We start from the raw sequence: 12,021 nt of genomic DNA on the forward strand, positions 1-12,021 counted from the left end.
GTACTTTTAGTAGAGATGGGGTTTCACAGTGTTGCCCAGGCTGGTCTCGAGCTACTGGCCTCCAGTGATCTGCTTGTCTTAGCCTCCCAAAGTGCTAGGATGACAGGTGTGAGCCACCACGCCCTGTCAAGGTGGTATTTCAGGTGAGGACTGAAGGCAGTGGAGTTGTATGGACGTCTGGGAGAAGAGCATTCTAAGCAGAGGGACTGAGCAGCTAGTGCAAAGGCCCTGAGGTCGGACCATGCCTGCTGAGTGTGGGACGTACCCAGGAGGCCAGTGAGGCTGGAACAGAGTAAGCCATGGAGAGAGAGGAAGTGGGTGAGGGCAGGAAGGTGACAGGGCAGATCACGCAGGGCCTTGTGGGCTGTGGCGAAGAGTTGGGCTTTTTCCTCGGAATGAGGCGGGAACCATGGAGGTTTCTGAGCAGAGCGGGGATGTGCCCTGACTTACGTGTGCACGGATGTCTCTGGCCGCTATAGGGACAATAGAAAGTGTCTGTGTTGGTCCAGGCGGGAGATCGCAGGGCTGTGTGAAAGGGTGGGTGCTTGAGGAGCAGGTGAGAAGAGGTTGGATTCTGGATAGCTCTGAAGGCAAGCAGAGAGGTAGCCCAGGTTCCTGGCCGGAGCACGTGGGAGGATGAAGCTGAGTCACTGGATAATCAGAGGCTTGGGCAGGCCAGGCGCGGTGGCTCACACTTATAATTACAGCACTTTGGGAGGCTCAGTTGGAAGGATCCCTGAGGCCAGGAGTTCTAGACCAGCCTGGGCAACATTGTGAGACCCCGTCTCCACTAAAAATACAAAAAATTACCTGTGTGTGGTGGTGCATGCCTGTGGTCCCAGCTACTCAGGAGGCTGAGGTAGGAGGATCGCTTGAGCCCAGGAGGTCAAAGCCACAGTGAGCTGTGATTGTGCCATTGCACTCCAGCCTGGGCGACAAAGTGAGACCCTGTCTCAAAAACAAAAAAGCGGCCGGGTGCGGTGGCTCACGCCTGTAATCCCAGCACTTTGGGAGGCCGAGGCGGGCGGATCACGAGGTCAGGAGATCGAGACCATCCTGGCTAACACGGTGAAATCCCGTCTCTACTAAAAATACAAAAAATTACCCGGGCGTGGTGGCGGGCGCCTGTAGTCCCAGCTACACGGGAGGCTGAGGCAGGAGAATGGCGTGAACCCAGGAGGCGGAGCTTGTAGTGAGCTGAGATTGGGCCGCTACACTCCAGCCTGGGCTACAGAGCGAGACTGTGTCTCAAAAAAAAAAAAAAAAAAAAAAGCTTGGATGCCGCTGCACTGAGTATGAGAGATGCCCACATGTGTTGGGGGGAGACAGATGTCATATGGGTGTGCAGCTCAGAGACAAGGGTTTCCTGAGGGCTCAATTTTTGGGATTCCTCAGTGTGAAACTGGTGGGTGGGGCCTGAATAAAATATCCCCAGGGCACCCCATGTAGTTGGGAACGGAAGAGGCCTGTGGCTCGCTCTCTTTGTCCGCTGCTTGGAATGGGTAGGGTGGGACCAGCTAGCCTTTGGGCTGCCAGAGACTTCGAGAACCACAGGGCTTCTTTCAGAGTCTGGGTCACCCCAGGGCATGACTTGGTGCCTCGGGCCTCGCCTGTGGTCCAGGTGTTTAGACAGGGCCCCTCTGCTGGAGGTAACTAGGAGGAAGGCGCCTTTTTTTTTTTTTTTTTGAGACTGAGTCTTGCTCTCTCGCCCAGGCTGGAGTGCAGTGGTGCGATCTCGGCTTACTGCAAGCTCTGCCTCCCGGGTTCACGCCATTCTCCTGCCTCAGCCTCCCGAGTAGCTGGGACTACAGGCTCCTGCCAACATGCCCGGCTAATTTTTTGTATTTTTAGTAGAGACGGGGTTTCACCGTGTTAGCCAGGATGGTCTCGATCTCCTGACCTCGTGATCCGCCCGTCTCGGCCTCCCAAAGTGCTGGAATTACAGGCGTGAGCCACCATGCCCGGCTGAGAGGGAGCCTTTTTAAGGATAAGCTGAGTTAGTGACCAGAATCCTGCCCGCGAGTCCTAGAGTCTAAGGCAGCAGCAACAATTATTGGACACTAACTGTATATGATCACGCTGAATGTATAAGCTCATGCTGTCTGTGTACTCCCAACACCACATGTATATTCCTGCTGAGGATACCTCCACGCCACCTGTATAACGCATGTTAACCAAATAATCGGCTGCACTATAAATATCTATAAATATTCAAGTAGGGCCAGGTTGCCTGCAATCCCAGCACTTTGGGAGGCTGAGGTGGGAGGATTGCTTAAGGCCAGGAGTTTGAGACTAGCCTGGGTAACACAGTGAGATCCTGTCTCTATTTTTATTGTATTGTATTTTATGTTTTTTGAGACAGAGTCTCGCTCTGTCGCCCAGGCTGGAGTACAGTGGCATAATCTCGGCTCATTGCAACCTCCACCTCCCAGGTTCAAACCATTCTCCTACTTCAGCCTCCCCAGTATCCGGGATTACAGGTGCCCACCACCACGCCTGGCTAATTTTTGTATTTTTAGTACAGACAGGGTTTTGCCATGTTGGCCAGGCTGGTCTTGAACTCCTGACCTCAGATGATCTGCCCGCCTTGGCCTCCCACGGTGCTGGGATTACAGGCATGAGCCACCGCGCCCAGCCCGTCTCTATTTTTAAAAATAATAATAATAAAAATAAATTCACAAGCGGCCTCAAAGTTGGGAGATACTGGCTGCGCTCAGTGGCTCATGCCTGTAATCCCAGCACTTTGGGAGGCCAAGGTGGGTGGATCACCTGAGATCAGTAGTTTTGAGACCATTCTGGCCAACATGGTGAAACACCGTCTCTACTAAAAATACAAAAATTAGCCGGATGTTACGGCACGCGCCTGTAATCCCAGCTACTCCGGAGGCTGAGACAGGAGAATTGCTTGAACCTGGGAGGTGGAGGTTGCAGTGAGTCGAGATTACGCTACTGAACTTCAGCCTGGGTGAAAGACTCTGTCTCAAAACACACACACACCAAAGTTGGGAGATACAGTGAGACCAGTTGTATTTTATTTTATTTTATTTTATTTTTTATTTTTTTTGAGACGGAGTCTCGCTCTGTCGCCCAGGCCGGAGCGCAGTGGCCAGATCTCAGCTCACTGCAAGCTCCGCCTCCCGGGTTCACGCCATTCTCCTGCCTCAGCCTCCCTAGTAGCTGGGACTACAGGCGCCGCCACCTCGCCCGGCTAGTTTTTTGTATTTTAAAGTAGAGACGGGGTTTCACCGTGTTAACCAGGCTGGTCTCGATCTCCTGACCTCGTGATCTGCCCGCCTCGGCCTCCCAAAGTGCTGGGATTACAGGCGTGAGCCACCGCGCCCGGCCGTATTTTATTTTTTAATTTTTATTTGTTTTTTGAGACAGAGTCTCACTCTGTAGCACAGGTTGGAGTGCGGTGGTGCAATCTCGGCTCCCTCAACCTCTACCTCCCTGGCCCAAGCAATTCCCCTGCCTCATCCGCCCCAGTAGCTGGGATTACAGGCCCACGTCACTACGCCCGGCTAATATTTTTGTATTTTTAGTAGAGGCAGGGTTTCACCATGTTGGCCAGACTGGTCTCAAACTCTTGACCTCAGGCAGTCTGTCCACATTGGCCTCTCTAAGTGCTGGGATTACAGGCATGAGCCATAGCACCCAACCAGTGAGATCAGTTTTAGTACGCAAAGGAGTATATAATCAGCATGTGGGTGGATAGTTGGTGTGGGGGTATACAGTAGGCATGGGGGTATACAGTAGGCATGGGGGGTGCAGCCAGCTGTACCATGCTGGTATACTCCCATAGTATACACCCATGATGGCTGTATACCTCACACAAACTGTATACCCTTCACCCCTACTATACACCCACAAACAGATTAAGTGCCTCTGTGATAATTATATACATCCATGTTACCTGTGGCTTCACTGACCATATGCCCCATACTTGCAGTATCCCATACCTGGTCTGTACCCCTATGTTGATTGAACACCGTTACAGTGATCATACAGTATACCCATTGCCAACTGTGAACCCTGATACTAAGTGTGTACCCCTGGTATGCCATGCCTGATCTATGCAGTGTTTTTCTTTTTTTAGATTGTTTTTTAATTTAATTAATTAATTAATTTTTTGAGACAGAGTCTCGCTCTGTCGCCCAGGCTGGAGTGCAGTGGCGCGATCTTGGCTCATTGCAATGTCCACCTCCTGGGTTCAAGTGATTCTGCTGCCTCAGCCTCCCAAGTAGCTGGGACTACAGGTGCGCACCACCATGCCCAGCTAATTTTTGTATTTTTTGTAGAGATGGGGTTTCACCAACTTAGCCAGGATGGTCTTGATCTCTTGACCTCACGATCTGCCCACCTTGGCCTCCCAAATTGCTGGGATGACAGGAGTGAGCCTCCACACCCAGTCTATTTTCTTTTTTCCTTTTTCTTTTTTTTTTTTTTGAGACAGAGTTTCACTCTGTCCGCCAGGTTGGAGTGCAGTGAGGTGATCTTGGCTCATTACAGCCTCCACCTCCTGGGTTTAAGCGATTATCCTGCCTCAGTTTCCCAAGTAGCTGGGATTACAGGCATGTGCCACCACACTGGCTAATGTTTGTATTTTTAGTAGAGAAGGGGTTTTGCCATGTTGGCCAGGCTGGTTTCAAACTCCTGATTGCCGGTGATCCACCCACCTCAGCCTCCCAGAGTGCTGCGATTACAGGCGTGAGCCACCGTGCCTGGCCTATGCCTGCTCTTTGAGGTCAGTTTTGGTTTCATACTTTAGCCTCATTTTGCAGTTGAGGAAACTGAGGCTTAGGGAAGATAAGGCCTTTTTAAGTATCTTCTAGTTCAGAGGGTGCAGAAGGAGCATTTGAATTAAGGGCGACCCAGGAGGATGTGGGCTTCAGAAGGGTGGAGATTGGATCTCTCTGGTGCCTCACTGTACATGGTGCCCCGCCCAAGGCCTGTACCCACTAAGGGCGGAATAAATGCTTGTTCTAAGGCCAGGCCCAGTAGTGCAATTGGGGGCCACGGTGGGAGGAGCCCACAAGTCCAGGAGTTAAAGATGAGCCTGGGCAACATAGCAAGATCCCATCTCTACAAAAAGAATTAAAAATTAGCCGAGTGCAGTAGAGCACCTGTAGCTCCAGCTACTTGGGAGCCTGAGTCAGGAGGATGGCTTGAGACGGGAGGTTTAGACTGCGATGAGCTGTGATTGCACCACTGCACTCCAGCCTGGGCAACAGAGGGAGATCCTGTCTCAAAAAAAAAAAAAAAAAAAAAAAAAAAGCAGACAAAAAGAAAACTCATTTCCTGCACAGGTTGGAGAAGTTTTCAGCCCCAACACTCCACAGTTAGTTGTCTGGGTTTGGGCGGTGGGCCGTTTTCCCTCCCAGTGCCTCAGTTTCCACACCTGCAAAACGGAGTCACAGAAACGCTCTTTCAGGGTGGCTAGGGGTTCTGGGCGGTGTCGCCCGGTGGCGGAGTGTTCCCGGGGTGAAGCCGCAGGGTTCTCGGGTGGGGGCGGGGAGGGCTAAATCCGGCCGGCCGGTGAGTGGCGGGAGCAGCTGCCGCCCCGCCCGCGCCCTCCCGGGTCCCACAGTCTGGGCAGCCGCCCAGCTTGGGCCGGTCTGACCGGTTTGGGCCGCCCCGCCTGGCGCTGTGCTGGGAGGAGCCGCCGCCAGTCGCGCGGTCAGTGCCTCCCTCCAGACTCGGGAGGGCCGAGGGGGCGCGGGACAGAGCGCGGGCGGCCGCCGGGGCTGGTCGCCTGCAGGGATGGGGGACGAGCGGCCCCACTACTACGGGAAACACGGTAGGCAGCGACCCCCGCCCACAGCCCCGGGCCGACCCCTCGGCCCCTCGGTGGGGGCATCGAGAGGACATGGGGCGCAGGGAAGGGGGCTGGAGGGGGAGCGCAATTGCAAATCTGCGCCTGGAGCCTCCCTACCATCAGCCAGCCCCGCTTACCCCACTTTTCCCCCGGAGCCTCGCAGACGACCCTCCTTACTCTCCCCCACCCAAAGGACCTGCCCCTGTAGCCCTCTGCCTGGCACTGCTGCCAGCGCCCCCTTCCCCCTATCCCATCTCAGACCTTCCCCGTCTCCACCTAGTTCCCTGGTGGCCACCATTTCAGCCCTCTTACCAGTGGGTGGCCGCCAGTTAATAAATTTGTTCACAATTAGTGATTCCTCCTTCCTCCCCAGTCCTGGCCTGCCAGAACTGGGGGCTTGGGTGTGGTCACCTGGAGGTGGGTGAGGCAGAAAATTCCACAGGTCTCTGAAATTCATTCTTGCCGAGGCAAAGACACCCCTAGGGGCTTTTGGGAGGGGGCGCTCTCCCAGCCCTGTCTTGGTTCAGGTCTCCAACCCCATCAATCTTTTTGACTTTCAGGAACGCCGCAGAAGTATGATCCCACTTTCAAAGGACCTATTTACAATAGGTAAGGGCTTTGGGTTTTGGAGGGTTCTCCCTGCTAATACTACCCCAATCCCTGTCTCTTCACACACCCCCACCCCCGATCTGTTCTCCAACAGACTGGTGACAAATATTTGAAACTTGTTTTGTTTGTTTGAGACGGAGTCTTGCTCTGTCGCCAGGCTGGAGTGCAGTGGCGCGATATCGGCTCACTGCAACTTTCACCTCCCAGGTTTAAGCAGTTCTACCACCTCATTCTCCCGAGTAGCTGGGATTACAGGCATGCACCCGGCTAATTTTTTGTTGTTGTAATTTTAGCAGAGATGTTTTGCTGTGTTGCCCATGCTGTTCTCGATCTCTTGAGCTCAAAGCGATCCACCTGCCTTGGCTTCCCAAAGTGCTGGGATTACAGGTGTGAGTCACCACATCTGGCCTAGATTTAATTTTTACCATGTTCATATTTTTTGTTTATTTATTTATTTTTGAGATAGAGTCTCACTCTGTCACCCAGGGTGGAGCGGTGCAAACTCAGCTCACTGCAACCTTCCCCTCCCGGTTCAAGCGCTTCTCCTGTCTCAGCCTCCCAAGTAGCTGTGACTACTCAGAGGCTACTCAGGAGACTGAGGCAGGAGAATTGCTTGAACCTGGGAGGTGGAGGTTGCAGTAAACTGAGACTGCTCTACAGTACTCCAGCCTGGACGACAAGAGTGAGACTCTGTCTCGAAAAAATAATAACAAAACAATAAAATGCAGCCAGGCACGGTGGCTCACACCTGTAATACCAGCACTTTGGGAGGCCAAGGTAGGTGGATCACTTGAGGTCAGGAGATCAAGACCAGCCTGACCAACATGGTGAAACCCTGTCTCTACTAAAAATACAAGAATTAGCCAGGCGTGGTGGCGGGCACCTATAATCCCAGCTTCTTGGGAGACTGAAGCAGGAGAATTGCTTGAACCTGGGAGGTAGATGTTGCAGTAAGCTGAGATCGTGCCACTGCACTCCAGCCTGGGCAACAGAGTGAGACTCCCTCTCAAAAAAAAAAAAAAAAAAAAAAGACTAGCTTGGGCAACATAGCTAGACCTTATCTCTACAGAATATATATAAATTTAAAAAAATGTATGGTGGTGTGCACCTGTAGTCTCAACTACTTGGGAAGCTGAGGCAGGAGGATCGCTTGAGCCCAGGAGTTCGAGGCTGTAGTGAGCTATGATTGTGCCGCTGTCCTCCAGCCTGGATGACAGAGTGAGACTCTATTGCACAAAATTAAAAAATGAAATGAAATAAAAATAAAAATGCATGTGCCTTTGGTACAGCATTCAAACCACTCAGGAAAATTTGTCCAAATAATACATGGATGAGGGTGTTTGCAGAGGACAGATGGGCCCATGGTGCACATGGCACCAAGGCTTCTCCCAACGCTGCCCCTCTGCTCCCCAGGGGCTGCACGGACGTCATATGCTGTGTATTCCTGCTCCTGGCCATTGTGGGCTATGTGGCTGTGGGCATTATAGGTGAGTAGAGAACGGGGCAGGACTTGGAGTTCCAGGGTGGGCGGAGGCAGCCATAGCCTCTGGAGTGGGAACACGGCTGGATTTCAGGAGTGGTAGTGTCTCAGTATCCCTGGATCTTTCCACAGCCTGGACTCATGGAGACCCTCGAAAGGTGATCTACCCTACTGATAGCCGGGGCGAGTTCTGTGGGCAGAAGGGCACAAAAAACGAGTGAGTTGACTCCTTGGGGCATGGCGGGGTCTAGGGAGGAGGGGGCAGAAGGTTCTAGGCGTTCCCCATCTCCCTAAGTCTACTTAACAAGTGCTTACAGGCTGGGCGCAGTGACTCACGCCCGAAATTCCAACACTTTGGGAGGCCGGGGCAGGAGTATTGCTTTAGGCCAGGAGTTCAAGACCAGCCTGGCCAACATGGCGAAACCCTGTCTCTACTAAAAATACAAAAATTAGCCGAGCATGGTGGCACACGCCTGTAATCCCAGCTACTTGGGAGGCTGAGGCAGGAGAATCACTTGAACCCAGGAGGCAGAGGTTGCAGTGAGCCGAGATCACGCCACTGCACTTTAGCCTGGGGGACAGAGCGAGACTCAGTCTCAAAACAGACAAACAGCTGGGCGCGGTGGCTCACACCTGTAATCCCAGCACTTTGGGAGGCCAAGGCAGGCGGATCACGAGGTCAGGAGATTGAGACCATCCTGGCCAACACGGTGAAACCCCGTCTCTACTAAAAAAAAAAAAATACAAAAAATTAGCCGGGCGTGGTGGCGGACGCCTGTAATCCCAGCTACTCAGGAGGCTGAGGCAGGAGAATGGCATGAACCCGGGAGGCGGAGCTTGCAGTGAGTGAGATCATGCCACTGCACTACAGCCTGGGCGATGGAGCGAGACTCTGTCTCAAAAAAAAAAAGCAAACAAAAATTAGGTGGATGTGCCCGGGAGCCGTGGCTCAAGCCTGTAATCCCAGCACTTTGGGAGGCCGAGACGGGCGGATCACAAGGTCAGGAAATCGAGACCATCCTGGCTAATCTGGTGAAACCCCGTCTCTACTAAAAAATACAAAAAAAAAATCTAGCCGGGGGTGGTGGCGGGCGCCTGTAGTCCCAGCTACTCCGGAGGCTGAGGCAGGAGAATGGCGTGAACCCGGGAGGCGGAGCTTGCAGTGAGCTGAGATCCGGCCACTGCACTCCAGCCTGGGCGACAGAGTGAGACTCTGTCTCAAAAAAAAAAAAAAAAAAAAAATTAGGTGGATGTGGTGGGGACGCCCCTCTGGTCCCAGCTACCCAGCAGGCTGAGGTGGGAGGATCGCTTGAGCTGGGAGGCCAAGGCTGCAGTAAGGTTTAATTGTACCATTGCTCTCCAGCCTGGATGACAGAGCGAGACCTGGTCTCAACAAAACAACAAGAAAACAAGTACTGATAAAAGTTCCACCACCCTCAGCCACTAGTCTAGTCCTTGGGGACACACAGCTCTAAATGAGATAGTAAGCATCCTGTTCTCTGGCAGCACACATTTTAAGGGCGGGAGAGACTGAGAGGGGACAGTCCTGGATCAGACGTCAGGTGGTGATGAACAGGTGAGACAGCAGAGCAAGCACAGCCTGAGTGGCGTCACTTCCTGGCTCTGTGACCTAGGGCAGGTGTCTCAATCTCTCTGAACCTCGTTTTCCTCATCTCTAAAATGAGGGTCATAACGGTCCCACCCTCATCGGGCTATTTTGATGGTTAGATGTGCCAATACATGTACAGAGCTTAGAATGCCACCTGGCATCGCTGGGCACGGTGGCTCACACCTATCATCCCAGTACTTTGGGAGGCTGAGGTGGGAGGATCAAGACCAGCCTGGCCAACATGGTGAAACCCCGTCTCTACTAAAAATACAAAAAAATTAGCTGGGCATTGTGGTATGTGCCTGTAATCCTGGCTACTCGGGAGGCTGAGGCAGGAGAATTGCTTGAACCTGGGAGGCAGAGGTTGTAATGAGCCGAGATCATGCCACTGCACTCCAGCCTGGGCAACAGAGCAAGACTGCATCTCAAAAAAAAAAAAAAAAAAAAAGAATGGCACCTGGCATAGAGTTGCTGATGCTGCAGTTTTTAAATTATTATTATTATTATTATTATTATTGTGAAACGGATTTCGCTCTTATTACCCAGGCTGGAGTGCAATGGCGCAATCTCGGCTCACTGCAACCTCCATCTCCCAGGTTCAAGTGATTCTCTTGTCTCAGCCTCCTGAGTAGCTGGGATTACAGGCACATGCCACCACGCCTGGCTAATTTTTGTGTTTTTAGTAGAGATAGGGTTTTAGCATATTGGTCAGGCTGGTCTCGAACTCCTGACCTCAGGTTATCTGCCTGCCTTGGCTTCCCAAACTGCTGGGATTACAGGTGTGAGCAACCACACCCAGCCTATTATTATTACTATTATTATTACTATTTTGATACAGTATCTCACTCTGTCAGCTAGTGGCAGGATCATAGCTCGCTACAGCCTGGAACTCCTGGGCTCAAGCAATCTTGCCACCTGGGCCTTCGAAAGTGCTGGCACAAGACAGGCCTAAGCCACCCTGCCTGGCCCTATATAAAATACCTTTTTTTTTTTTTGAGACAGAGTTTCGCTCTGTCACCCAGGCTGGAGTGCAGTGGCGTCATCTCGGCTCACTGCAAGCTCCGCCTCCCGGGTTAATGCCATTCTCCTGCCTCAGCCTCCCGATTAGCTGGGACTACAGGTGCCCGCCACTACACCCGGCTAATTTTTTTTTGTATTTTTGTAGAGACGGGGTTTCACTGTGTCAGCCAGGATGATCTTGATCTCCTGACCTCGTGATCCGCCTGCCTCGGCCTCCCAAAGTGCTGGGATTACAGGTGTGAGCCACCGTGCCCAGCCCATCTTTTTTTTTTTTCTTTTTGAGACAGAGTCTCACTCTGTCGCCCAGGCTGGAGTGCAATGGTGTGATCTTGGCTCACTGCAACCTCCGCCACCCAGGTTCAAGCAATTCTCCTGCCTCAGCCTCCTAAGTAGCTGGGATTACAGGTGCCCGCCACCACACCTGGCTAATTTTTTTGTATTTTTAGCAGAGACGTGGTTTCTCTATGTTGGCCAGGCTGGTCTCGAACTCCTGACCTCAGGTGATCCACCTGCCTTGGCCTCCCAAAGTGCTGGGATTACAGGCGTGAGCTAACATACCCGGCCACAGAAAATATCTGAAAGGAAACAACAGTCCGGGCACGGTGGCTCATGCCTGTAATCCCCGCACTTATGGAGGAGGATTGCTTGATGCCAGCCTGGGCAACATGGTGAAACTCTGTCGCTACCAAAAATACAAAAAATTAGCCAGGTGTGGTTGTACATGTCTGTAGTCCCAGGTGCTCAGGAGGATGAGGTGGAAGATCACTTGAGCCCAGGATCACTAGAGGCTGCAGTGAGCCAAGATTGTGCCACTGCTCACCAGCCTGGGCAACAGAGAAAGACTATGTCTCAAAAAAAAAAAAAGAGGCCGGGCGCAGTGGCTCACACATATAAACCCAATACTTTGGGAGGTCGAGGCAGGTGGATTGCCTGAGGTCAGGAGTTCGAGACCATCCTGGCTAACACGGTAATACCCTGTCTCTACTAAAAATACAAAAATTAGCCGGGCATCATGGCAGGCACCTGTAGTCCCAGCTACTCGGGAGGCTGAGGCAGGAGAATTGCTTGAACCCGGGAGGCGGAGCTTGCAGTGAGCCGAGATTGTGCCACTGCAACTCCAGCCTGGGCGACAAAGCGAGACTCTGTCTCAACAAAAAAAAAAAAATAAAAAATAAAAATAAATAAATAAATAAATAAAATAAAGTTTACTATAGGGTGGTTAAGAAGTCTTAACAGGTTGGGTGTGGTGGCTCACACCTATAATCCCAACACTTTGGGAGGCGAAGGCAGGTGGATCACTTGAGGTCAGGAGTTTGAGACCAGCCTGGCCAACATGGTTGAAACCCCGTCTCTACTAAAAATACAGAATTAGCCAGGCCTGGAAGCGGGCACCTGTAATCCCAGCTACTCGGGAGGCTGAGGCAGGAGAATCGTTTGAACCCAGGAGGCGGAGGTTGCAGTGAGCCAAGATCGTGCCATTGCACTCCA

The 12,021-nt window shown here is 52.3% G+C and overlaps 1 protein-coding gene across 4 annotated transcripts in view; it reads left to right on the top strand.

The window, feature by feature from the left end:
* The window catches only part of LOC105475135 (solute carrier family 44 member 2 (CTL2 blood group)), a 50,661-nt gene that overhangs the window by 20,232 nt on the left and 18,408 nt on the right, over positions 1-12,021 (top strand). For 2 of the 4 annotated variants that reach the window (XM_071087129.1, XM_011730379.3), the window contains exons 2-4: positions 6,376-6,424; positions 7,838-7,911; positions 8,037-8,121. In XM_071087129.1, the coding sequence (XP_070943230.1) occupies positions 6,376-6,424; positions 7,838-7,911; positions 8,037-8,121 (208 nt within the window). Of the gene's footprint in view, positions 1-5,658; positions 5,798-6,375; positions 6,425-7,837; positions 7,912-8,036; positions 8,122-12,021 lie in introns of those variants that run through there. The other 2 variants (XM_071087128.1, XM_011730328.2) reach the window with 2 other exon arrangements.

This window comes from Macaca nemestrina, chromosome 20 (genome assembly GCF_043159975.1).
Source record: "Macaca nemestrina isolate mMacNem1 chromosome 20, mMacNem.hap1, whole genome shotgun sequence".
NCBI classification, from domain to species: domain Eukaryota; kingdom Metazoa; phylum Chordata; class Mammalia; order Primates; family Cercopithecidae; genus Macaca; species Macaca nemestrina.